This window comes from Gigantopelta aegis, chromosome 10 (genome assembly GCF_016097555.1).
Source record: "Gigantopelta aegis isolate Gae_Host chromosome 10, Gae_host_genome, whole genome shotgun sequence".
Classification (NCBI taxonomy): Eukaryota; Metazoa; Mollusca; class Gastropoda; order Neomphalida; family Peltospiridae; genus Gigantopelta; species Gigantopelta aegis.
In genome coordinates, this window is record NC_054708.1 from 58,875,810 (window position 1) to 58,903,646 (window position 27,837).

A 27,837-nucleotide genomic window follows, 5' to 3' on the forward strand; every position below is an offset into this window, starting at 1 on the left:
ACGTTTTTTGTTTTCTGAACGCTGGACAGCTTTCAGTGTAAACTTGCTATTGAAATATTTGTATTTGATGTCTATGAATGCATACGTCAATTATGGACTGTCACCCTAGTACGTTTGCTTAAATGTCAATAAACCTAATGCCGTGACCTCGTTTAATTTACACCTAATTTGCAAAATTATCAAATTCTTAAAGTATGTGATCTGAAAAATATCACATACTTTGATTGCATTGAAAATGTAAGATATTATATATAGATCTAGATATAGATAGATATAGATAAATATATATATTCACGTGATCCCAAGATTTAAAACAAAAGTTAAAACATAAGAACGTTTAATTTAAAATACACAATCACAAGCATAGGAAGGTGCCAAAAAGTGGGAGTGGGGGGTGGGTGCACTTTTATATTTACACACTTTTACACTATTATAAAGCAAAATATCTGAAAAGTGGGGGGAGGGTGCACATGCCCTCCTTGCCAACACACACACACACACACACACACACACACACACACACACACACCGTTTCCTACGCCAGTGACAAGTATGTGGACATAACATAACAATTTTTTCTTCTTCCCTTTTCTGCTAACCTAAAGAGGTTAGGTGGGGTTTTCTTGCGCGGTTCATTTATTTCTCAGTTAAGTCCAGAGACGGGGCTACAGCTATCTCGACGGCATCTGCAATGAAAGGTAAGATGAATTAGCTGTGTACTTTAGTAATTACATTTAAGGATTGTATGTTTGTTTCCTTTACGTTCATCGGGGTATGAATAACAAGAGAAATCATCCGCAAACTATAAATCGGTGAAGCCGTTGTTATATAAGCGTGCTGATGACTTTTCTTCATACCCAGATGAACGTAAAAGAAATAACAGATAGTACTTATAATTAAATTTGAAACATACCTACTAATAATAACAACTAACGTTCATGGAGTCTTGTTTTTGTTTTTGTTTTTTGTTTTTGTTTGTTGTTTTTAATTATTATTTTATTATTATATGTTGTACATTATTTTAATATACAATTAACGTGATATATGTACAACTACTCTGATGCATGTACATATTTGTATAATATGAAAAGTAACTTCCTGTTATATGGTCAGTTAAAATGAAACCAAAAACAGTAAAATACCAAAACAAAAACCTTTAAAAAAACCCACCTACAGACAAAGCACAATTAAATAGGAAAACCACCAAAAATAACATCTGATAAAAACAAGATCATTCCGGGAATCAGAAAGAAGAGAAGAGAAGGAAGGATGGAAAAAAAGAAAGAAGAGAAAGGTTAGCTTTGTGTTTTCCTACAGTTTGAGAGTAAATAAACGAGACAAAAAGTAACATATGTCCAAACACCGTTATATGTTATACAACTATTTCTTTGCAAATATTTAGTTTTTATTATTTTGTTTTCTGCTTTGTTTTTGTTTGTTTTGTTGTTTTTATTGGAAAAGATTTAGCCATGGTGTCCATTTTTCAAATTGATTTAGCAAAATATTTTTGATTGCTGTTATATTTAAGTATAATTTTTGAATTTAACAAAATCGCGTTGCTACAACTATACCAATGGGATGACGTTAAATTGTAATGAATGTAACGCCCGGAAATTTAATTATTTCAGTGTATTCTATAATCAAAATGGTTAAGTTGGGAACGGTGACGGAACATTTGTTCACCACTAGCTAAGTAAAATACGCTCATTTAACCCTATAGTTGATGCCAGCAGCAAATGGTGCCCAGTGTAACCTCTTCCTGTCAGTTGTTGGCAAGATTTGCTGCCAGGTCAAAGCCACTTATCCAATCCAAATTTTAACCAGTGTCTCCACACTATAATAATTAAAACCCACTCAAAAGATTTAAAATAACTTTGTCAGTGGCTGGGACTAGGGTAGGTATTTTGTGTCTGATTGTGGCAGCAAACATTGAGTTGGAAATACTGAAGTGATTTTCCTTCTCTGGTTTTTTTTTTATATTATAATTCACGCAAAACTAAAACCAATAGCGAGGTTTAATCCAATAGAACTGTATATAATATGCCTTGATTTGACTGCTGACGATTTATGTTTATGAGTGAAATTTATTAACTGGTATTATTTGATGGCCCTTTATTGGGAGAGTGATCGGAAAGAAATTTGCTGATACATATTACAGGTGATGCGCCAGTTCCGGATCATTTCAAACAAAATTGTGAATTCTGTCAACATGCGCGCGTATGACTTTAAAAGAAATTCTTGGTAATAAAGATAATCAACCATATAAATAAACAGTGATATAAAATGTAAATTTAGGTAAACATGTGGCACCAAAAACAGTGTTGTTCGAGCTGGCGTACTTGCGCCAGTTGCGGATCACTTTGTCCAGTTCCGGATCACTTTCGAAAAATAGAGGCTTACGCCTTCAAAAACACTATTTCCAACATGTTAGCACTTTCAGCACGTTCGTGGATCCTGCCGGACATATTTCATGATCATTTGCAACTCCATAGGGTTCCCATCCTCCTGATTACGCCCCTAATTAGCAATTTCTAAAATCGATTGAAAATCAACGATGGCGTCCCATGACGTCAGATACACGGGGCGTGTGTCAAAAGTAAAGGTGCGCGATCCTTATTATTTTCGTTGTGTACTTTCAACAAGTTGAATTATATTTGATTTCTGGCATTCTAGTATATAATAATAATAATTAATATTATTATTACTAATAATAAATAATTGTTTTCATTTATTATCGTATATATCAATAATAATAATAATAATAATAATAATTATTATTATTATTATTATTATATTGATGACTTTTAAAAGTCACATTTTCTTTGTGAAAGGAACAAAGGCTTGAAAATAGAAAGAAATGACATAGCAAAATATCAACTTTGGGACTGTTTAGTATTTATCATAATACAGGGGCGGATTATGCTTTAGGTGTGTGGGGGGAGGGGGGTCCGAAATTATAAATTTTACAGGTTATCTACGTGGTGGGGTTTTTTTTGTGTTTTTTTAGCCGGATATAATCCGCCCGTTTAAATATTAAAATTAAGCAAATAATTTTGAAGCAGGACGGTTACACCCCTTGTTAATAATGATATATATTAATATAGTGTCACACACAAAACAGTCACAAAAGTGGATTATTAATTATTATTTTTGACGTGTTGTTCCATTTGCCCTTTTCTGGTTAGTCTCCCACCCCCCGCAAAATAATTCCTGGATCTACTCCTGAATACAGAATTATTTTCAACGACGGTCTAAAGGCTAGGGCTAGCTCAGACCGTGTGAATACTCAGATCAGTGGCCGACTGACTCTCCTGCATCAGAATGCGATTGTGTAAAACAAAAATTCCACTGAAAAAAATAATCCACCCTATAGTGGTACAGACTGTTTAAATGCGAATTATAATTAAGCCGAATAAGAGATTTTCACTTCGTTGACAAAACCAAATAGAGGACCCCTTCCCCCTATCTGCCGTAGTCGAGTATGCGAAAAGCACGTGCAATGGCACATGCGAAACAAGACCAATGGCGGTGGCATGGTTTTATAAAGGTCCTCATGTCAAACTTCTGCCGATTCTTTTCTTTGTACAGTAAACTTGTTTTCTTTTTTTTTCAGTCAATCAATCAAGCAAGCAATAGGGGTGGACGGCTCTCACACTGAGGGGGGGGGGGGGGGGGGTCAACATTACTGAATAGTCTTATGGGGCAAATACAAAGATACGTGTGCAGCGATTTTAGCGATTCTAGACTGGCGATCTAACAGGTCATACGGGCTCGTATTTTTGTAGGGGCCAGGGCAGACTGATTTTTGCCCGAATTAAACGAAAATGGAATTTTAAAAAACTACAGTTTATTTATATTAGCCATATTTGTGAATGACTGCGGCTGGTATTCGTACAAATGGCTAATTACATGTAGGCTTACAAATATAACGTGAGAGACAAGTGGACAAACACTTAAAATCGTAGTTTCAGTTTATAAAATACGTGTCTTTACATTATATACATATTGTCATTACCTGTAGAAAACAAAAAAAATACAAGAAAAATAGGTGGAACTACAACGATTAATATAATATTTTGTAGAGGATGACTGGTCATGGGACGAACAGTCTAGGGCTACTACGACATGGGCCCCGAGACATACAGAGTCTAGTTGTTAAAATGACGAATCAAGAGAGGTTTAAGAAGAAAATAATAATAATTATTATTATCATCATCATCATTATTGTTATAAAGGAAGGGGGGAAAAGTGGGAGAACAAAATTCCACAGTGTTCAACGTTTTTGAGTCTTGAGATAAACCCTGCGTTCATCGCCCCATCTAGCGGCAGTTACAACGTAAATACTTCCGTTTTGTGAGTGATCCGCAACTGGCGTATCAAATGTGTCCCCTTTGAGGAGTTGCAGTAAGTCGTTTGCAGCATCACTTTTCATAACACTAGTCATGCACAATCTATATATGTTTCCCCTGCTCGTACTATAAACTTTCAAAGGATATAAAAAGAAAAACATCAAAAACTTCATCTCTCTTTGTAAACGTCTTCTTTTTTTCATGTCGTCTGCTCGTGTAAAGTTTTAATAGTGGTTATGTATCGCCGTCCAAAATAAAACCAAGACTATATACTGTTAGTTATTTTACGTACAATTTCAAGAAACATGTATTATTTGTTTGTTAGAATATTTGTTTAATGAAATTTACACAGAAACGACTAAAAATTGAATATACCGACAGACTGATCGGTAACTACAGGTGATCCGGAAGTTATCTTTTATCCTGAAAAACATTTATCTTATTCCTGTTAAAATGCTCGCTTTCTCTAGTCGTCGCTCATACATCTATGCTGGTGGAATATAAAACAAAATTATAGATTTAAAACATGTGCACGTAAAAACAAAAAATGCATAAAGATAGCGTAAATACAGCATAATGATTTAAATAATTTAATAAGTTTGCATTTATTTTGTAAAGGTTCTCTAACCATGTCAGAAACTGTAGCTGGTTTTTTGGTTACACATAAGTACATTTTTAATACATGACCTTGTAGGTCAACCTGCAGATGTATATGTTTAGCACATAACCTTCTAGGTCAAACACTAGCCTATATGGCTTCAAAATATGACATGTTACCTTCTTCAACAGCTTTTGTGACGTTCCCTCCACAAAGTGGACAAGTAGACACCCATTTATGACATTCTCGACACGTCATCATGTGGTTACATGGCAACAACGTGACGTCAGCGGTGCGTGTGAAACACTTGGAACACAGCAGAGCTTTCGCAAATGAGGGAGGTTTACTGCTGTTGAAAGAGGAAGTATGTTAGACTGGATGATGTTAAGTGTTCACCAACTGCTTCTAGTGTATATCTGTAACTATGTGTACAACTCGGCACAAAACCCTTACCAGTCTGAAATAAATCACTATCAGAGCCTAAAATCCATAATGAAACCTGGTGACACCAGAGCTCAAAGCGAAGTTAACACGCACGCCCGCACGCACATTTTAAAAAGAAGATTCGTAATGAGAGAGAGAGGGGGGGGGGGGGGGGGGGGTAATAAACGAGTGACAAATGAAAATTATTTCACAAAGGACATAAATCGTAATGACGTCATATTTAGTACCGACAAGGTCATTGGTTTGTAAGTGTCAAATCATCTAGTAGTATTGTTCGTTAGACCAATGCATGAGAAATTATTATTTTTATTTTCCCCGTTATGAGTACCCGCTGGGGTAATATATATATATATATATATATATATATATAGATAGATAGATAGATAGATAGATAGATAAATATAGATATATAGATATATATTGAAATACAGCAGCCAACTTCAGCGTGGATCCAAGCCACATATCTCTATTATGAATGAAGACAATGTAAAAATGGACACAGTTCAGATTTCGTGTGGGTTTATTCTTTTAGTTTTCATGCGCGTTTCACCCACATGGCCGCTAATATAGTAACACTCCAAAAGTTTGTTGTTATTTAGTAATCTGCACAACTGCCCCTCTTTTTAACACATCTGAGTCCCTTCAGAGATTTAACTTCATTGGAGGTTTTATTTCTCTTCCAGCCTTAGTCGTAAAAAGCTTCTTGTGTGAGACCAAGTGTGTAGGACGCAATGTCCCAGGGGAAACACATGGAATGTCAACTTCTGCATCCTGGAATATGATGTTATCGTCGTTGCTGAGTTTTCTTCATTATTGACAATGTGAGACAGGTCCTCCCTCCATCAGCAGCTGGTATTGAATCTGAACCGTGGATCTTCAAGATGCCCTGATCGGACTCCAATTGATGGTGCAGACTGCTGGCCCAAGCAGGAATAGTCTGACAAGAAGGGCTTCAGCCTGTTGTGATGCAAGACAGAAGATGTCTTATGATGCTTGGTTGAGATGATGTGTTTTGTTACACTCTTGTTGTTTATGCTGGGAAGTCCAAACACAATATCAGATGGAGAGAAGCCGGCCACTTTGTGTGGAGTGCTTCTATAAGCTGCTGTTGGTAATGGCAACAGTATCCCAATCCTGTTGACCCTTGTCAACATAACACCTGACCATTTGGAGTAGGGTTCGATTAAATCGTCTACGTGCCCATTGCATGATGGTCTTTAGGGCATTGTTCGAGTTTTAGCCACCTGAAGTAATTTGCACATCTGTGTAAACAGCTGGCTTGTTAAATTATTTCCCTGATCAGTATGCAGCTCCAATGGAGAACCATACCGGGAGAAATACTCGTTTACCATAGTCTGTGCTATAGTCTCAGCTCCCTGATCTGGGAGTGGGTAGGCTTCCACCCATTTGGAGTTGGGTTTGTCTCAACACTGTCTGCACTAACCCAATGACCCAAAAATGTTACCACTTTTTGAAACCTGCGAAAACGTCTGAATACCTCCACCAATCGTATTATATGGTCTTCAAAGTTAGAACACACGATGAGAATATCGTCAAGGTATATCAGGAAGTATTTCCACTGGAATTCCCGCAAGATAAATTCCATTGCACGCTGGAGCTGAACACAACCCAAATGGCATTCGGGTGTATTCAAACAAGCCCAATTTAGTTATGAAGGCCTTCTTGTGTTGATCACATGAATCCATTTCAATCTGGTGGTAACCACTCTGTAGATCCAATGTAGAAAACCAGGTTGGTCCACTCAGTGTCTAGTCAGTCGTCAATCTTGGGCAGTGGGTAAGTATCTTCCACAGTGCATTCGTTGACGTTGTGATATTTGACGCACCATCTGACGACATCATCTTTTTTCCGTACCAAAACCACTGGGGATGCCCATTCAGAGTTGAATGGCACCACAACACCTGATCTCAGTAGCTTCTCCAGATGTTTTTTCTTCTTGCACTTGGAAACCTAAAAGTGTACTCCTAGTGAGTGGTAAGGTTACTACTTGCTTTCTCACACACATCCAGCAAGTGCTCGGGTACTGCCTGAGTCATGACTGTTGGAGACTCGTCCTCATCTTCAACTTGAAGGGTGTCATTAGCTGGTTCACAATGAATGCAGCCCTCATACTCAAGATTCTCGCCAGGTGTTGATGGACGATCCTCTTCTACTTGTTCACCAGATTCATCTTCGACTTACACCAATTTTCGAAGGTGTGTATTAGGAGGCAAAAAAAATCGGTTTCTCTGTAATGTTAACCATCCTTACCAGAATGCGATCATGCATTCGTACAAGAACGGATTCAGAGTACAAACCTGACCTGGATTTGGGTCACACCCCCTTGCAACTATCACAGTTTCACTGTCTGGTGGAATGGTCGTCCCCTTTTCTGTGGATACAGCCGATATATAAAAGGTATGTTTCTTGGTTTGTCTGCGTTCGGGTACCAGGATGTATCCTACCATTAAGTCGCCTTGTTGTGCAATAACGGCAACATGGTTTAGGGCTAAGGCTTCTGTTTCTCTGTGCCTTACGGTAATTGCTCCTGGTATGAACCATTTCTCTGCAACCGTAACATCGGAATTGCTGACTCTTTCCATCTCTGCCCCTCTCAATTTCCCGATAAGGCACAGTCTTTAACTTGAGGGCAATGGTCAAATTGGAGATTGCTTCTTCGAGTTTCTCCATCTGGCGAGGGGTGTTAGAGATTCATTTAGTTGTTCGTGTGTAATATAGGATTCTGTGTATGATACTTGACCAATGTAGCGTGAATAATCACCACTTTGGACCCATGATACCTTACGTGGCCTCTATCGGGTCTTTGCACAATGCTCAAGGTTCGCACAGGCTTGAAAAGGCCTTGAATTTGAGTTGCAGTCTTGAAAAGGTCTTGAAACTGAAAATTGCATTGAAAAGGCCTTGAATATTGTAGTTTGGCCTTGAAAAGCCCTTGAATTTAGCAGATAATCATATGTAGTGAATTATATATTTTAATAAACTTATTATTACTATTATTTGATATATTTAAAAATAATAATCCACAAATAAACAGTTTTTAGCTATGGAAAATTACTTTAAAATCGATCACGGTATGAAATAAAGAGTTATTTCCCTTCGACAGTCGGTAATTTCCATGCCGTAACATGCCGAAAGTATGTATGCAAATGGCGGCAATGTATTTTTACAACAACATGTACAATGTCATGTAACTTGTAAGATAGGGTTCGCATGCATCCTGGAAAACCCTGGAAAGTGCTAAATTTTATTTCATCCTGGAAAGTGCTTAACGCTCCTGGAAAAATGAAATAACCCCCTGGAAAGTCCTGGAATTTTATTATTTTATATTAATTTTTGTTTTTCGTTTAATAATATTATTTGGAAAATATATTTATATAGAATCATGTTTGATTTCTGGTTTCCAAACTATATCCTTCACGCAACAGTAATTATAAGAGGTCGACTGCCATTAGGTCAGGTCATAGGGCTTTACGTGCACATTCAGAGCACATTGGTCAACTGTTAAAATATATACACAGTAAGAAGGCGTGGACATCAATGAATACAACTTGTGATTGGTTGAATAAATTTTGTAATTGTCAGCAGTCTTGTTTCTGACGTTTGTGAGTTAGAAACTACTGTCAAAGATAAATAATTTAGCAGATAGCTGTAACCAGCGCCTTCCAAAACGGTGTCCACATGTCAACGACACGACCAATTAACTAAATAAACAATCATTTTATGGGTTAGTTTTGAGTGTTTGTGATATAAATTGGTGGTAACAAAGAGTCTACTTCAAGAGATTATTTTTGTGCTATCAATGAATAATGTGATTGACATTTAGTTATTCACGGAAACGGGTATAATTCTAGTAAATTTCGTAATTGAAACACGATGTCACTAGTGAGTTTAAAATAATTATTAATGAAAATAAAACATGTTTATATGATTTATGTAATTTTGTCATTAGGTACTTTTTAAAAACCACAAATAATGATTTAAAGTACATGTACTCTATAAGCACTAACCTATAAACGTAATACCGTAAATGTATTAATTAATGTTTAGACGTTTTGTGACTTGTGAATGTTTTTTGTGTTTTTTTTGTGTTTTTTTAAATAATAAATCTGGATAATACCGGTATTTAAACATTACTCTCTTTTTTTTCTTCATAGTTTTGGTTAGAAGAGTGAGGGGGTTTTTAACTTTAAAAAATCTGGATAATATAAATTAAACATGACATTTTATTTATTTATGTTTATATAACAACACCCCAGTACATTGTTTATTGATTGTTTATTTGAAAGTGAATTACAAGTTTTAAAAAAAATACTTTGATGGATTATTATTCTATCAGGGTTTTAGATCTCATTAATTTGGGCACAACTGGTTGTTTGTCTGATAGAGCACTCTTAGATCTTGTTAACATAGTAATGTTATTAACAGCTGGTAAAGATGGTGCTGAAATGCATTTCAAGTTATATCAGTCAAATTAAGTTTATTATTGTAGTGGTATTGAAGTAAAATATTTTTGGGCCTGCTTGTTTTGGGCATATATATTTTGGGCACAATGTTTATCGCCTCGACTTTGGTGCAATCAAAAAGCCCCATCTATATAAAGTTATATAATTCTGAATCTTGACCAAAATTAATTGGATCTTGACCAAAAATAATTGAATGCCTCAAACAAATTTGCACATTGTGGTTAGATATGGATTATGGCTATGGAGTGTTTTGCTGTAAGATCCAGCAGAGAGACACAGATGCATGCACACACACAGTCAAAAAATACTATAATATTGTTTTTATTTATGTATTTTTACAACTTAGCATCCATGAGATATATCTAGATTAGGTGTAGCTTATGTTTGAGACATAATAACCACTGAATAAACAGTTTAATGGGGAGTCATTAAAAAAATCCTTTCCAGGTAATGCATTCAGACTCCTGGAAAAATGTAAAAAAAAGTCCTGGAAAATGAACCAAAATGGTGCTTAAACGTCATGGAAAATGACAATGTTTTAAGTATATGAACCCTGAAGGAGCCTTGAAAAAGGTTTTTGCTGACTTGAAAAAGGCTTTAAAAGGCCTTGAATTTTAGTGGTGAGTGGCTGTATGAACCATGATGCTATATAAGCTATTTGAGCATTTTTAATCCCCGTAAGAATGCTTCAGCAGCCAGCTGATCCTGGAGTTCCAACGAGCAACTCGGATAAGCCTTCGACACCATCCTCCTGACTTCTTCAGCAAACTCTTCTCTAGATTCATTTGATGGTACCATGTTATTGAGCTTTTATGGGCTGTTGAAGGTGGAACCCTACCAAATCTTTTTCGAAGTGCCTCTGTTAGGAACTGATAGTTTTTACAGATAGCTTCGGGCAGACTACACACAAATCTATTTGCATCACCACATAGGCTTTTATGAAGATGGTCAACCTTTATGACCGTACACCATCCATGTCGGTGAGACATTCTCTCGAATGGGATAATGAAAACATCTCATTCTCCTTCCTGTCGTAGGTGACCAATTTTGTTCTCGGAACCACCTCACCTCTTTCATAACCTTTGTCACGACATTGTCTTCTGGATATGATGTCCAGAAGTGGCTGGTCTGGATTACTAATGTCCACATCCCTGTGATTTCTGAACATGTCAGAAGTTGCTTGCATGCTAGATGCTTGGATCCTGTTGTATCCACTTCCCCTATATTCATCAGTGGGAGCAAATTCTTCCTGACTGTACCAATGGTCTGCATTCTGTGATACTCACACCAATATCCAAAGGGTACCCAAGTCTCTATTCCTCTGATCGTTGTCTCCAAAGTTCTGATTGGAATATGAGCTGTAACGTTCCATAATTACTTACTTATTAGGGCGAGAACATCTTGCGGATCGGCGTTGAAGACTGTTTAAGTTATAGGACTTTCAACAACCTTTCTAAAAGTAGATTTTTTAAACAAAGAGAAACCGTTTATGAAGAAACTGAATATCAATACTCTTTTTTGTCAAATAACTCTTGGAAATAATGATATGATATATGTGTATACCTTTCCTTCTTGAAACTTTCAACAGCTTTTCTGAGCGTTTTATCAGTACAAACATCAACAGGTGTTTTTCCGTCTTTGTTTCTGGCGTTGACGTCTGCCCCGTGTTCCAACAGGAAGGTGGCCAGTTTAATACGACTCTGTTTACTGCCAACAGTTGTTTTCACCAGCTTCTTCAGCTGTCACAAATATTAATAATAATAATAATAATAATAATAATAAATATATCTAAATTAGCTTTACTTTTGAAAAAAAAATAACTTACAAATTTGAGATTTTGAATTTTAAGTTCACTTGTTAATGTGAAACACATATTCTTGATGAGAAGAAAAAATAAGCAAAATTGACAAACTTTGCAATTTATAACGTACTAAGTTAAATATGATGTGGGATTTTTCTTCTGGTTTTTTTTTGTTTTTTTTTTTGTGTTTTTTGTTTGTTGTTTTTTTGTCAGACGACACTACTCGTGCTTTCTTTTTATGTAGCACGACCAGCCCTTAAAAAGTCACCACGTCAGCACATTAGATCCAGTTGCTTCTACCAGGGAGAAATCTTAGTGCATTGTAAAAGAGCCATTATTTCTGTAAACTATGTGACAAACTGTCAACCATTGTCACTATGTTCGATTTCAAGAAACCACTAAATTATAAAGCGGCCAAAAAAAGAAGAAATGTGAAATTGTGTTTGGAATACACAGTGGTAGGTATATCCAATTTCTTTTACCACTATTAGGCAAGTCATCCCTCTATCTTACAAACAACCAATAATTCTAACAATTACAGTGCGGGTGATGAGGAGGAGGGTGAATTGATATGGGATGGAAGCTGCTCACGTAAAATGTAGAAAACACAGAAAACCTATACAATCTGAAGCAAGTTTCGAATTGAGCATTCCACAAAACATATCATGGGCTGTTCTGCAATGGACCCCACGTTGCATGCTAAAACTATATTAATCTTATATTTGCAATATAGGTATATTTCAATTCAACATGCAGAACAATCTAATTTACATAAATATGGGGGGGGGGGGGGGGTTACTATATTTTCATTATTGTCATGGAAACTGCTGTGGCTATTATAATATGAATTATCTTCGATCTCTGAAATATAAAATTTGCTGTACTGTTGCCATTTTTGAGAATACGACATTGGTAGTTAGCTAAGGTAGAAGGCATTATTAGACATCTTTTGAAATGGGGAAAAACAATATTAGTGTACCTAAACACATGTATGTACCCATTTTTCAAACTAATGATGCTGAATTGTGTTTGACCGAAAGTGGTCATGTTTGTGGTCAAGCATCATGCACGCAAATGCGGTTTGGTATTTGATCTAACGTTTTTGGACACTTTAAATGCTCTCCATGTTATATAACCTATAGAAATTCCTTAGAATAAGACATCTTGAAAGCAAAGCTTTAATTAATGCACTAGAACAACATCCACAGAATATATGGATAGTATGGACTAGACAAAATGCGACACTATTAAAACGAAACTACTTGTTTTCTCTTCTACATTTGTCTATTTACATTTGCATTTTTAAAAAGTGTATTTATTTGTTACCAAGTCTCCCATAACACCTCCTACTGAGTCATCTGTTACTTCTTCAGACGATCCCATCACTACGTGTAGAGGTGTTCGTTTGTTAACATCGCCCATGTTAACATCGGCTCCTTAAAAATAAAACATTGTTATCTACACTTTAGGGAATAGTGAAAGGTTTACTATACCAAGACTAGTCAACGGTATTAAAATGAGTCACCGGTCCGGCTTTAAGGTACCACACCACGATTACCTTTCCAGCTTAATATTTAATATAGTGCAACTGGAGATCTGAACAGCAAAATCATTAACATTTTCAAAATTGTACCTACACAACACATAGTCAAACGGAGGTTTTGACTATCATGACTGCTCCTATGAATCAGTGTCAAGACTGGCTAGACAAATCTAAAGCTGCACATGGCTCATTAGAAATTTAAACAGTTGTGTTGACATACATTCATAAATCACTGTCCAAACAGTCTAGTGTTAGTGAAAGATGAGCATGTCAGCCCCACTGGTGGCAAGAGCCATGATCGTAGGCAATAGGATTTTAGCTGCACCCGAAAAGGCATATATATATATATATATATATATATATATATATATATATAGAGAGAGAGAGAGAGAGAGAGAGAGAGAGAGAGAGAGAGAGAGAGAGAGAGAGAGAGAGAGAGAGAGAGACAGAGAGAGAGAGACAGACAGACAGACAGACAGACATAATTAATAAACGGGCGCGTATGCATTTGTGTGTGTAAGATAATGAGAGACAGAGATAGAGAGAGACAGACGGGGGGGGGGGGGGGGGGGGGGGGGGGGGGTGGGGGGGGGGGGGGGGGGGAATGCTTAGAATTTGCTTACTTCTTAGAGGCCTATTAGACTAGCAAAATGATAAATTAATTCTCTTAAAATAAAGAATGTATTATTATTATTATTATTATTGTGCGTTGTTTTCCTATGAATGATATAAAGTATATATACAATAAAAAAGCATATGTACGGATCAAATAGGGTGTAGATTCAGACATCATCTTAGTAAGTGCTGCGTTGTATTTTTGTGTCAGAATGATATGTCGTTTGAAATCGAATTATAATATTATCGCTTATTTCAAATAAATACAGTGAACACATGGAGTTACTGATTTAGTCACCAGAAAATACTGACCACCTGTTGATACCAACACGAAAAACACATCTACGCAGTAACTTAATGTGCTTTAAGTAAAAAGGTGGTTCAAATGAAAACATCGAATTTTGTAGACATATATTTGAAAATCAAAATGTTAGCAGACGTCTTGTACAAACGATAGACAGCAGCTCTCTGAGCAGAAAGACATTGGAAAAGTCTGTTTTAATTACACATGACGGATGACACAGTCAAAGATTACCTGCGGCCACTAGGATCTTAGCTGCACCTATAAAGGCATGTGAGCAAGCGAGATGTAATGGGGTTGCTTCGTTCTCCGTATCTTTGACATTCACGTTTGCACCCTATAATTGAAGGTAACACAAAATCATCATGCTGGAAAACCTATACAGGGTACTTACTATTAACTCAGCAACATTATCCCTGTGAAAATGACAATAGAAAAATAGCATGTTTTGAATCACAAACATTATTCTACCTATAAAATAGTAAAGTGTATCATTCTCCCTGTAATTGAAGATATAATAATTATTGTTAACAGCATGGATTTGAGTCATTAATGCCATTTTCCTTGTTAAGAAAGAATCTGAACGACAAACCACAACCGTATCTCTGAACAATGCACAGTCGAATGGGCATTTGGCAAAATAGTGGTTGATTCTATGAATCCTGAGGAGACCATTTACTGGACAAAACATCCTTCCTGAACCTGTTAAAGAGGACTGCCACTCCAAGCCAATTTTCACTAAATCAAAACTAGCATAGGACAAAGCGCATTGGAAAAAATATAGTTGTGATGGCATGCACCCATGAATAACTGTCAAAACAGTGATTATATCAAGTGTTCGCGATAGGTGAGTCCCACCCGTCAGTTCATCTAAAACGATGAAAAAATTTGAAAGTTTCAAATGAAAAGATATGCACAAGTTCAAAATATGGAATAGCGCCAGCCATCATAATGGACAGTGATACCATCATGCTTTGAATCGCCAACATCATTCTTCGTGTAAACGTGAACAGGCTAATAATGAGTTGGATGACCATCATTCTCTTTGTAACTGAAGATATCAGTATGGTTGGAATCGTCAGCATTATACTCGATGACGAAATAAAGAAATGGTAAGATATCTCAATAACATTGTTTTCTCAGGGCCAGAGTAAAATGTTGTACCTTAGTATGAACTATGGATGTAAAAATTGCGGACTTGTATATTTGCATTATAAATAAAACATGTTTTTATATTTGTAATGAATATATATATACTAAGACAAAAACTTCAGCAATCTGGTACTACTGCATTGTACTTTAACCCACAAGCTGCATTCATTGACGTGACAGTTACTCATTTCATTTCGCACTGAAAATCTGAAATTGCATGTACTAAAAATGATGCATCAGTTAAGTCCAATGTCTGATTTCACTTTGAAAATCACGAATTGTCTTGTATTTAAGCACATTTACAAAATTACTAAACCTTTTTGTATTAGTATATTATTTTCAGTTATAATTTAACCAATATATATTCTAAAAATCCTTCTATATAGCTAATTGCAACAATTACTTATTACACAAAGTTGCCAATTCTCTGCATTTTGACTACGTGTCTCTAATCTAGACGTTCACCTTTTTAATAAGTATTTTCACTTCTTCTGCGTGGTCGTTTATGGCTGCAATATGGAGTGGGGTGGGTCCTTGCTCCATACACACCTCCAGGAGATTCTTGTTTCTCTGTAAGATTTTCTCAAACAGAGCACCACTAGAAATAATTCAGTTATTTTGAGTCAATAAAACGTTTGTTTTGTTTAAAGAAACAACTAGAGCACATTCATTTATTAATCATCGGCTATTGGGTGTCAAACATTTGGTAATTTTGACACATAGTCTTAGAGAGGAAACCTGCTACATTTTTCCATTAGTAGCAAGGGATCCATTATGTGCACCATCCCACAGACAGGATAGCACATACCACAGTCTTTGATATACCAGTCGTGGTGCACTAGCTGGAACGATAAATAGCCCGATGGGCCCACCGACGGGCATCGACCCCAGACCGACCGCGCATCAAACGAATGCTTTATCACTGGGCTACGACACGACCCTTCTGAGGCAATAAAGCAGTATATTTTATGAGCATAATTTAAAGAAACTAAAACCAACAGAAATAACACAATTGTTATATATATTTAAAACATGATGTTGAAACTAGGATGGATGCACGCATTGAAAATTCTCCTATAAACCGTAATGGGACTTTGTAAATACGTCACTCGGGCACGATTAGCGATTTTTATATACAATATGCTCGTAATATTAATGTAGTGTAGTGCAGTGCAGTGGCGTTGATAAATGAGACCACAACTTATAGAAAGGTCAAATTAAGTACTTGTCCAAAAACAGGGAGCAGGATGTCAAGCCTAAATCCGCGCCTGTTATCAGATAAGTTTTAACCCTGATTCGGTGAATAACAACTTCTGCCAAGCTTACAAAGTAGAGTACAAAACAGTTATGTTAGATGTTTGTCTTCTGCGTTTTCTAAAATAATTGTGCTAAACTTTACTGTAATAATCAGTGCTTATATTATGACGAATTATACTTATTGTGTCTTATTGTGATATTATTACCCAGTTTTTCCATGGTACGCAGCCCAGTGAAGAGGGTTAAACCCTCTCTCATTGGCAATAGTCAAATCGAGGATTGGCGACGTGAGAATAATTTCGGCACAGCTGGTTTCGTTTTGACCTATGGCATCATGAAGAGGAGTGTCACCAGTATTGTCCTGCAGAAACAAACACATACTAGTAGGTATAAAATAATGTTAATGTCAATAAACTAAAACGGTGTATTATATGACGAGCAAGAGGTTAAAATCTAGGTCAATTTCTAATTCACAATGCAAATAGTAATCATTAAAAAATGATTATACTTAAGTAAAATTTTGTTTTGTTTAACACTACCACTAGAGCACATTGCTTTATTAATGATTGACTACTGGATGCCAAACATTGAGGCCACACAGGATTTTTAATTCCTTGCGCCATGCGTTTATATCTGTGCATACATATACTAGTCGAACCAGACATACATACAATATATAGATATTAATACATACATATATACATACATACATACATACATACATATACCGGGCTAGCTCTGGCACTTGCCATTTGCGAAGTTTAAAATCATTTGGCAAATTTTACTTTGATTTGGCTAAATGATTTTGTGCTACAAAATAACTGTGTTTCTGTAATTTATTCAGCTTAATGGATAATTTGGCGACATTTTCTGTTCACCCACTCACTCATGTATATGTTAAATATTTAACAAATGTCTACACTTGAGGACAAATGTCACACACACACACCACCCCTACCCCACCAAATCGGCGGGGGAAAGGGATGTTTTATATGCCCCTTCCCATAAACAGGATAGCACATACCACGGCATTTGATATACCAGCTGTGGTGTACTGGCTGGAACGTTTAAAAATATTTTCCTTTGATGCTAAGCAGTATTGTTTTAATAAATACAACTAGACGTGTTAGATATGGCGTGTATTTTTAAAAAATGCTTTTGTGTGGTCTCACCGTGACGTTGACGTCACAACCTCGCACGATCAGATCCCGAACAACAGCTGGATTTCCAGCACGCACTGCATAGTGCATTGCCGTTTGGCCGTTATCGTTGCTGATGTCCAAATCAGTGCCAGCTTCAATTAGGAACCGAGCAACGTCTACGTGTTTTCTGGAGGATAAAATATCATTATATCTTAATACAAGACGCCTATCTGTCTATAGAGTTCCACTATTTAATTTGTAATTTGTCAGACGTAGATAATTCTTCAGTTTGTAAATACCACCTTAGAATATTGGTTATAAGCTATTATTAAAGAACAAATGGGCTCAGGTCATGTAGCTTTAGTGTAGATAAATATTATTAAATTAATTCAAATTGTATAGAAAGAATGATGTTTGGATTGGACATATGTTGGCTTCTGTAGTGGAAATCTATTTGGCAACTGTTCACTATTTACATACTGGTTTCTATCATTCAAAACTATTCAATCAAAACTCTTGGAGAAGATAGACTGTTAAATTCCCAATGTTAAATTTCTATTTAAAATACTTGAATTTAAGTTTTAAAATCACAAATTCAAAATTTTCATAAATATTTCTATTCGTTTGTGATGAGTGCCCCAGAGAATCAGAGTACCAAATTTCAGAAACATTTTCTCAATACTCTTGGATAACATAGACTTCTAAATTTTCAATTTAAATTCAAATTACCACGTTATTTTCAAAACGATTCTTTAACCACACTACTTTGATATTTATTTGTCACAATCAGATACAGGTTACCCGCTCAATGCTTCTAGGAGAGGTGTGTCACCCGATGCGTCTTTGGCATCTTTGTCAAACTCTTTTTCCACGAGAAACTTGACAATTTCCAATTTCCCTTTATTAGCAGCAACGTGCAGACAAGTGATGCCATTCTCTGGACGCCCATTTGCCTGAATGACAGATCGAAATTAATACAAACAATTTAGTGTAAGAGTAGTGTAGGTCAACCAGCAATAATATCAATGTTAACAAATATGTTTTATTGTTTAATGCGTTATATAATTAGCCCTGTAGCAAAATGGCACAACGAAGTTTAGCATCTCCGACTCCTCAATCCGCCTCCAGAGTCAAACATTATTTGTAACTTGTTACTAACGTTAATGGACAGCAATCTACCGTGATACGAAAATTTGCAATAAATGTGGTTCTCACATGCATTGTATTTTAATATACGACGTCAGAACACTATGGAAACACTGTTATTGTGTAAAGATCAATAATGTTATTTCTTACCCTAGTAAGTGTATCAACAATGTTGCACCTGTTGTGAATAATTTAGCTAGAACGAAATGGTTCACTTACTAGTTTAGGAAATTTTCCAAAAACCTTCTTGACTTTCTCCACATTTGAATCTTGAATTGCCTCTAAGAATTCCTTTGACCCCTCTCCTTCAAAAGACATTGTCTATACTTTGATCTTTGTTTGAAGAAGGCCATCTGGTAAACCTATTGCTGCCGCCAATTTCTGTTGCATATCTGATCAAACAATGCAATAAAGTCATTTACATACACCATTAGAATATTCCAAAGCGCGTGCTCTCTCTCTCTCTCTCTCTCTCTCTCTCTCTCTCTCTCTCTCTCTCTCTCTCTCTCTCTCTCTCGTATACACATACAAAACACACACACACACATTTGCTTTATTTAGTGTAAAATATGAAGTTCATAATTCATAGTAATATAGATTTTTATTATTCGGATTAATTGTATTAGAGGAAATCTACAGCAACGGGTCTTTATACGCACTTTCCCACAGGACAGCACATACCTTGGCCTCTGATATGCCACTCGTGGGGCACTGGTTGGAAGAGGAAACGAAAATAGAGAATGGGTCAACCGAGCGGGTTCGATCCTTGGACCCAAGCACCTGAGGCTTGATCAAACTGATGAACATGTTTAATCAAGTCCTAATATCATTTTGAATTTTCCTTGGATTCTTCTGAATGTTTACTATAATACAGTTTGAAAGCTTTAATCCAGTGTGATGTCACAGCTCTGGTTGTACTAAAGAAACTTTAAAAAGCTCGAAACGCCAGATACTGGAGTAGCGGTATATTGCCTAAGATAAAAACTGATGCACAGCTTTCTACAAATGGACATTGTGTCCGACTGAGGTCCCCGTGCAACTTCCTGCATTCTGCAAGTAAAATTCATCTCTGCCTTATGATTTACTACCAATAATATTTTTGATTCAGAATTATTTGGGAGGGGGGGGGGGGGGTCTAGCATTTCAGGACATCTAGTTTCCCAGCGCCCCTCCCCCACCTCCTGCGCCGTACATGAGTAGATGTATGAAAAATAATCCACTATGTTTTGAATATTTCTGCTACTATGAATTATTGGAACCCCTAAGTCGCTAGTGTAAGATACCCTTTTCAGTTTGTGTTTCATTTATATTCAGTTGTATTAGTTTTGAATTTATTATGACATTAGTTATTTACTGTTTTCAGAAACAATGCTGGAAAGCTGTATTTCTTTTTCTTTTTTTAAATAAAATATATATACTAACGTTTAAGAATATCGCCGGTTGAATGGAGATCTTTCAATTCCGGTATATCTATATCTGACGGCAGTTCGGACTCGGAGGCTGGTACGCAGCATGCTGGATTGAATCCCCACATTTGTAATCCAAAGCTAACAGTTACCATATCAGTACCATGCACGGTTGTCACCTTACCAACTTTACCAAGAAACTGAAATAAAATGTTACACTGAATTTTGATAGAAATAATATCTAGGTTTCAATGGATAATTACACATTGTTTAAACATGGCCACAACTCACAAAAAACAACAACAAACAAACAAACAAACAAAACAAAACAAAACAAAACAACTAGAGCCACAGTAACTGGCAGTCATCTCCAATTAGACATAACCGCCATTTTCAAAGTAAGTAAAATGACCTATTCATTTTGGAATAAAAACCATATATATACGGGGGGGTTTTGGGGTGGGGTTTTTTTTTGGGGGGGGGGGGGGGGGGGGGGGGTGTTGGTAGGAGAGGTAACTGGCCTTTGTTTCCGCATTAAGTGCGGTCCTGTCAATGCTTAATGCTATACTGTTAGATATGCAATCAGTGTTTAATGTAAATATGTTAACAAAATAAATGGTGTAAATATTGTAAAAGTTTTAGGGTACGTGATAGGGAATACGAAACGTATAACATATAATCTAACACACCTTTTCCATGATATCTACCCATCCCCCGTGACCGTCCTGCAAGTATTCGACTTTTGCCTTGTCATCAAGAATCCTCACTATGCTGCCAACCTTCAGTTCAGGCACCTGGAATTTAATAGTAATCTTCTTGTAGGGTTTTACACAGACATGACTCAAACAAATGTCATTAAAATTAGACATATCTCCACAAGGCATAACAGATACCGTATTTTATTGTGTATTGCCCACGGGCTATAGGTTTTAAAACATTGAAATCTGCCATTACGGGCTATATGACCCATTTTATTACACGAAAGCTAAACAACTTTCAGACAAACAAATAATAATAAAATAAAAATAAACTTTAAAGCAGGTATTTATTATATACATAGCAATGAAATATATAGATCTACGGAAACCATAAAAGTAATATCCGGTGAAAAGTCATATTTTCATGTATTTTAGCTACAGTAAAAGTATAGAAATCGTATTTACTTTTTTGTAAAAGTGCATGATTAAATTATCTCCCTTTATCTCGTTTCATCGTATTTAAGTTTGATGATTACCTCTGCATCTGATCGTTTTTTGGGGGGGGGGTGGGGGGGGGGGGGGTGGAGGTGGAGGATCGCTTTGCGACGTATGTTTGCACAGCAGTATTAAATAAATGTTCATTTAATAATTAAATAAAGATAATTTTTATTCAAATTTCTTTTAAAAAGTCTATGGTCAAGTAAATGTTCTGGAAAAGTTCCATCGGAAGAATTATATCATGGCGTTACGTGTTTTTGATAGTTTGTGAAAATATCGTTTTCACACATCACTCGTTGACATAAAAATCGTATTCGAAAAAAAAAAACCCATGAAATAGTCTCTATATATCTGTACCGTACACGTCAATCCCAACATCTAAAAGTTCGAATTTTCCTTTCTACTTTTTAAAAATTGCAATTATGTTTGCAGGCGCGGATCCAGGATTTTTAAATAGGGGGAAGGGCCGAGGGCGCGAAGCGCCCGAGATTTCTAGGGGTCCGGGGGCATGCTCCCCCACGAAATTTTTCAAATTTAAGTGGCCTGAAACGCGATTTCCTCGCATCTGAGTAACAAAATAGCTATATTAACGTATGTTTTTGGTATTGTCATACTGTTTTTGTTATCTTCAAAATTGGGAAAGAAGTGCATTTTTGTGTAATTCCACTCTAGTGTAAGCTATAGTTAAAAAAAAATAATAACTTGACCCCAAAAATAGGGGGGGGGGCGGGCCCCTTGGGCCCCCCACTAAATCCGCGCCTGGTTTGTTCCAGCCCCATTGCGCTATGGTAGACAGAGGAAACATCTTCGACACTGTCACTGTCGTTATATGCATCCGAGGCTTCAATAATTCCAGGTACAGAGAAAACTACACGAGTGGTCATTATATATCATTTATCTTACGAGTGGTTTGAAAATGTATCTAACAACGGAAAACTAGTTGGATATCTTTTTACACAACGAGTTGTAGGATAAATGGTAGTTAACGGACACGAATATTGAATTTTTTTTTTTTTCTGGGTTTTTTTTCATATCCTAAAAACCCCACCCAGGTTTAACGTAAATTTAAACGTCTTTTCAGACAAAAACCTATCTACGGCGCATGCGCTTGCAGTTAACTTATGCATAACATAGCAATTCAGTTAAACGTCACAGAGCAATCAATTTTGATCATGCTTATTTTACCGGCAGTGAATCGTATGTCTTTAAATAGATAACATGTATGTTATCATCAATGTGTGTAAGAAGACGCAGTAGGCCCTATAAGTCTCAAGCATAACGGATAATTGTATTGATTCCCACAAATATTTCATCTTTGATTACCACAAATTCACTGTATTACTTTCGAACGGAGTGTTTGGCAGTACTGAACTTAATTACGACTAGCTGGGCATTAGTTTTTGTGATCCTTCCAGCCGGTCGTGTGGTTCATAAATATCATGTTAATTGATGCAGTTGGTTTGAATCCCATCAATATACAATTCCTTATTTATTTCAAGAGCGGGCCCAGGAAATATTTAGTGAGGGGACCAAGGACCAACTGTTTGAAAAGGGCACTTCAATTATAAAACAATTTATAAACAAATGGTTTTAAAAGGGGGCATTTAAAGTATTTTAGGGGGCGACAGGCTCCTGGTACCCAAACTTTGATGCGCCTTTGTATTTTACATATTGTGTAATGAATGCACATCAAAATTATTTCTAGATCTGATCAGTTTTACCAGTAATCCAGGTTATATATTTTAACAAGAGGCCTATCGACCAATGAAGCTCCGCTATTTAATTTTCGTTTTTATCAGTAGTAGATCATTAATTTGTAAAGACCACCTTAGAATATCAATGTGTCCATGCAGTTTAAGAATTATCGAATTAAAAGTGTACTGGACATATTTTGAGATTTGTAAATTAACTTTTTATTATTATAAATTGTATGAAGATTGTTAACTTTGTTAATTTTTGGAGACTTGTCCGAATTGTAAATAATTTCCTTAAGAACTAATTAATTAAATGTCCAGAATATAGAAATCGTCTGTAGTTAAACTGCAGTTTTATTCACTTTATATTATTTCTGTTTAGAAATATTCATTATTTGGTGGCAGCTGCCCCATACAATCGCATTCTACACTTCATAAGTGCCAAATTCAATACTAAATTTCAGAACTATCCGATCAAAACTCTTAACTACACACTAACAACATTTAATAAAAATTCTAAATTTCTACTAGTTTGTGTATAATCATTGTACCACGTTTCTGAACAATTCAACCAAAACTGTAGAAGAAGATAAACATCAAAGGAAAAGTTGACAGACGGACGGACGGACGGACGGACGCCGGACAAATCGGTATTAGAATAGTTTTTGCTAACGAATGTTATAGCAGAGTTAAAAAAATTAACGTCCAATGAGTTAGAAAGACTGATGGAAATTGCAGGTACAGATGTACAGAAGAAAATGTTGAATCAAGCCTTAGCCTTGTCTGACGAACGCCCACTCACGCTTTTCGTGGATCCTTTGTCAGATGCCGAGCCCTTCCCAGAGTTGGCTTTGTCTTCTTGAAGACGTCTACCCGCTTTAGCAGTGTCTACATCTGTTAACAGGTCATTTTCCAAAAAAATATATTGGCAAAATTAATATATAGTGTCTACAATACATTTATCCACATTGTTTGTTTTACAGATACTTTAGTTTCTTTTAAAACCGACCAAAAAATAAAATCAAATCAAACATTTGTAACTTTCAATAGTATGTTTATCAGTAAGGTATGTTTTATGTTGTATATTTATTTTTTGTTATTGGGGTTGTTTGTTGTTGTTATTTTTTTTGGTGTTTTTAGGGGCTATGTTAGTTTTCTGTTTTTTATGATTGTTTGTTTGTTGTTTGGGGTTAAGGGGTTTTGGAGTTTTTGTGGGGTTTTTTATATTGTTGTTAGTTTGGTTTTTGTAGGTAATGTTCGTATCTTCATTTCCCAGTTATGCTATGGTTATTCGCAGTGTGAGAAGTAGTTTTCCATAAAAAGGCCACCATATTTTTGTTCAAAGAAGAAACTCATTAAAAATAACAATTATGAGCTATTTGTTTTAGTTACAGTAGAAAAGGTTAAAGTGGGGGTTTTTAACGACACCACTAGAGCACATTGATTTATTAATCAGCGGCTACTAGATGTCAAACATATGGTAATGTTTTACTTGTAGTAGTTACAATAGAAGAACTTGATAATAAACGTGTTGATATGATCAGTTAATGAGCAATATAAAGATTGAGAGCGACAATAGTATCATATTGTCTGTACATCGTAGCTGTTACCTAAAAGTGGCAGATGTTCAGCGTAGATTTCTGGTCCAAGAGCTTCACGAACACACTGGATGTCCACCTGACCCTGGTGACCCACACGACACGTGGTTGTCTCCCGTGAATCCCACGCTACACGCACCGCCGACCTGGGTGACTTGGAGTCAAAACTCACAAGTAGAGTTACCCTCCCTTCCTTGCCTGGACCACCTGAAAACAACAACATCATGATATTACCGACATCACTTTCAACATGAGCATCGACAATATTAATACATATCAATGTTATCGTCAAAATCATTATTTACAATTCCATAAACTTCAGTATCATAAATTCATCGTCGAATTAACATTAACAAAACACTTACAACATCATAATATAACCGACAACATTTTCAACATGAGCATCGGCAATATTAATACATATCACTGTTATCGTTATAATCATTATTTACAATTCCATCAACATAGTTCAAGATATTCAGGGAAATATAATCAGTATGACCCACGTGTGTCATAATGATTTCACGTGCACTACGAATGACGTAATTTTGTGAAGCGACGTCATAACTTAATGTGGCTTCTTCAGCGTAAACGCTTATCAAAAATTACGTCGTTTCGTCGTCTCTTTTTAGTTACGTTTCAAACGTTTTGACATGGTCCTAGCTTGTTATTCATAAAAATAATATTTTGAATAACAGATAATACAGAAATTATTACACTCGCGTGTGAATCGTACTGACGTTATGAAACTCATGTCAGGATTCGTGTATTACCCTCGCTCTCGCTCTGGTAATACAATAATCCTGACACTCGTTTCGTAAAATCAGTACAACACACAAGCTCGCATAATAATCTCAATACAACACACTTACTGTCTTTATACCCCTGATCCCAGTGCGTTCCACGAGTAACGACGGCGCCAGGAAACAATCCTCTAGTTCGAATCTTCTTCGAGGTGTCCCGTGCAGGCACGCGCTTTCTGAAATAATGACTTTTTTCAGTACATTGCTCAGTTCAGGCACGTCTATCCTATGTCCCAGTCTCTGGCAAGGCCAGTGGCTAAGCATCGGACAGAAGGAATTATCATGGGGGGCAAAAGGGGAAATGTCAAAACCAAAGCTATTACATTGCTACATGCTACTATCACAAAGGTTTATCCCGCTTCTCTCCCCCCCCCCCCCTCTCTCTCTCTCTCTCTCTCTCTCTCTCTCTCTCTCTCTCTCTCTCTCTCTCTCTCTCTCTCTCTCTCTCTCTCTCTCTCTCTCTCTCTCTCTCTCTCCCCCCCACTATGTGTGTCTGTGTGTGTTTGTTTTAAATCAACTTGAGATATATGTGTCGTGATAGTATGGCACGTTGTCTGTGTGTCTATGTAAATGTTTGATGGATCTAGGGGAAATATCATCAACGTGTATTCTTAGTGAGATGATTTGCTGTATAATTATAGTAAGATGGTGTGCTGCTGTTTATTTATATTTTGAAGGTAATTTACCCCGTAGATGTGGGCATGTCGTGACGCACAAAGTTGTGAGAGAGGTCATGCTTCCCTGTGATGTAGCACAAAGAACACAAGTTAAATCTGGTGCAGTGGCCACACGACCATCGTATTCCAATCACACCAACCTCTCCGCAGCCGCCGCAAGTGACAGTCTGATGGCAAACTCCTAGAGACAGAAATTAATTTTACTTTGAATAATAATAATTCAATTACAGTATCAAAGGGAGGTTTTCCTTCTCCAAGAAGAACAACAACATGACTAAGTATTACAAAAGTAATTCATTCATTCCAACTTTTTTTCATGCTTATATCCAATTACGGTTCAAACACGCTGTCCTGGCCACACACCTCAGCTATCTGGGTTGCCTGTCAAGGACAGTGATAATGGTTAGTGAGAGAGAAGTCGGTGTAGTGGCCTTACACCTACCCACTGAGTCGTTAAAACTCGCTCTGGGTGGGAGCCGGTACCGTTCTGCGAACCCTGTACCTACCAGCCTTATGTCCGATGGCTTAACCACGACACCACTGAGGCCGGTACAAAAGAAATGTTAAAATTTAATTTATTATGTTTTGTTCCTCTTCAATAACAACATATCTGTATATTGCATCACACATCACAGCAGTTGAGGACCATATCGATATTTTACACTATTAATTTTATAAGATTCACAGGTGAGATGTCAATTTTAATTGCACAGTAAAATATCCCATTAAAACATTTTCTCACCTACAGGAGCATTGTCTACAACCCTCAGCTCGTATTTTTTGTCTTTCCCAATGCTAGACAAAGTTTGTTTTCCATTGTCCCAGATAACTTCAGCTGTTTCATCTTTCCCGTATGACACCACCGTTCCGAGATGACCTTCACCTCCGTCGACGTCACCCGACAGCCAATCGCGTCCTCGAATAACTCGTAGACCTGCCGCCATCTTAGTCAAGTATCTGAAAACTGGCAGACGTGTTTCTAATATCTTAAGTGTCGAACTATCTCTGGATGCATCATTTGGAAATGGTCATATGTATATACTACTCAGAGTATCACAAGAATCATGAATTCGAGGACCTGTGATTATAAACCTTTTAGATCCTAGAATCAAGATCCTTATAAAGTCTGAAACTTTAAAGGTACAGACCTTAATTTCAACCCGTGAAAATTAACACTAAGTTTATTTAATCTACAAACATGCAACACATTTGAATAAAGTTACAATTGAGTGAAACACGAATCTGTGACTTTGAAATGGTGAAATCCTCTAAAAATAGACTAAAACTCGACTTCATAACTATTACTTCTCAGACGCACGTGCGTTTTTGAAAATATGATAAATGCATTTTGTGATATTAAAGACCAAAATCACTTCGAATGTATGGAAATTGATCATCTAAACCATAAAATCTAAATAAAGTATGATTTGAGTTATCAAAAACGGCTATAATAATACAAAATATGCCTTAGTGTTTAAAAACTAGGGTATGTCCCTTTAACGTCATGGGAATGCGATACAAATTGCATCGCTTGGAATCATTTGAGATGAGATGATATTTTTCAGATCACATACTTTAAGAATTCTATAACTTTGCAAATTAGATGTAAATTAATCGTGGTCACGGCACTA

General features: G+C 36.5%; 2 protein-coding genes across 2 annotated transcripts; both read right to left on the reverse strand.

Moving 5' to 3' along the window:
* Positions 1 to 341: 341 nt before the first annotated feature.
* Positions 342 to 20,432, reverse strand: LOC121383967 (E3 ubiquitin-protein ligase MIB2-like). The gene is made up of 11 exons (XM_041514087.1): positions 20,255 to 20,432; positions 19,052 to 19,224; positions 18,488 to 18,639; positions 17,717 to 17,873; positions 16,751 to 16,905; positions 15,753 to 15,885; positions 14,370 to 14,472; positions 13,003 to 13,112; positions 11,439 to 11,614; positions 5,127 to 5,296; positions 342 to 686 (listed from the first exon to the last, which is right to left on the reverse strand). The coding sequence occupies exons 2-11, from the start codon at positions 19,148 to 19,150 to the stop codon at positions 637 to 639; spliced, it is 1,305 nt and encodes a 434-aa protein (XP_041370021.1). The 5' UTR covers positions 19,151 to 19,224; positions 20,255 to 20,432; the 3' UTR covers positions 342 to 636.
* On the reverse strand, positions 20,250 to 27,150 carry LOC121383720 (E3 ubiquitin-protein ligase MIB2-like). The gene is made up of 7 exons (XM_041513816.1): positions 26,949 to 27,150; positions 26,216 to 26,387; positions 25,599 to 25,705; positions 24,739 to 24,933; positions 23,931 to 24,022; positions 20,928 to 21,032; positions 20,250 to 20,438 (listed from the first exon to the last, which is right to left on the reverse strand). The coding sequence occupies exons 1-7, from the start codon at positions 27,148 to 27,150 to the stop codon at positions 20,250 to 20,252; spliced, it is 1,062 nt and encodes a 353-aa protein (XP_041369750.1).
* Between the last annotated feature and the right edge of the window lie 687 nt (positions 27,151 to 27,837).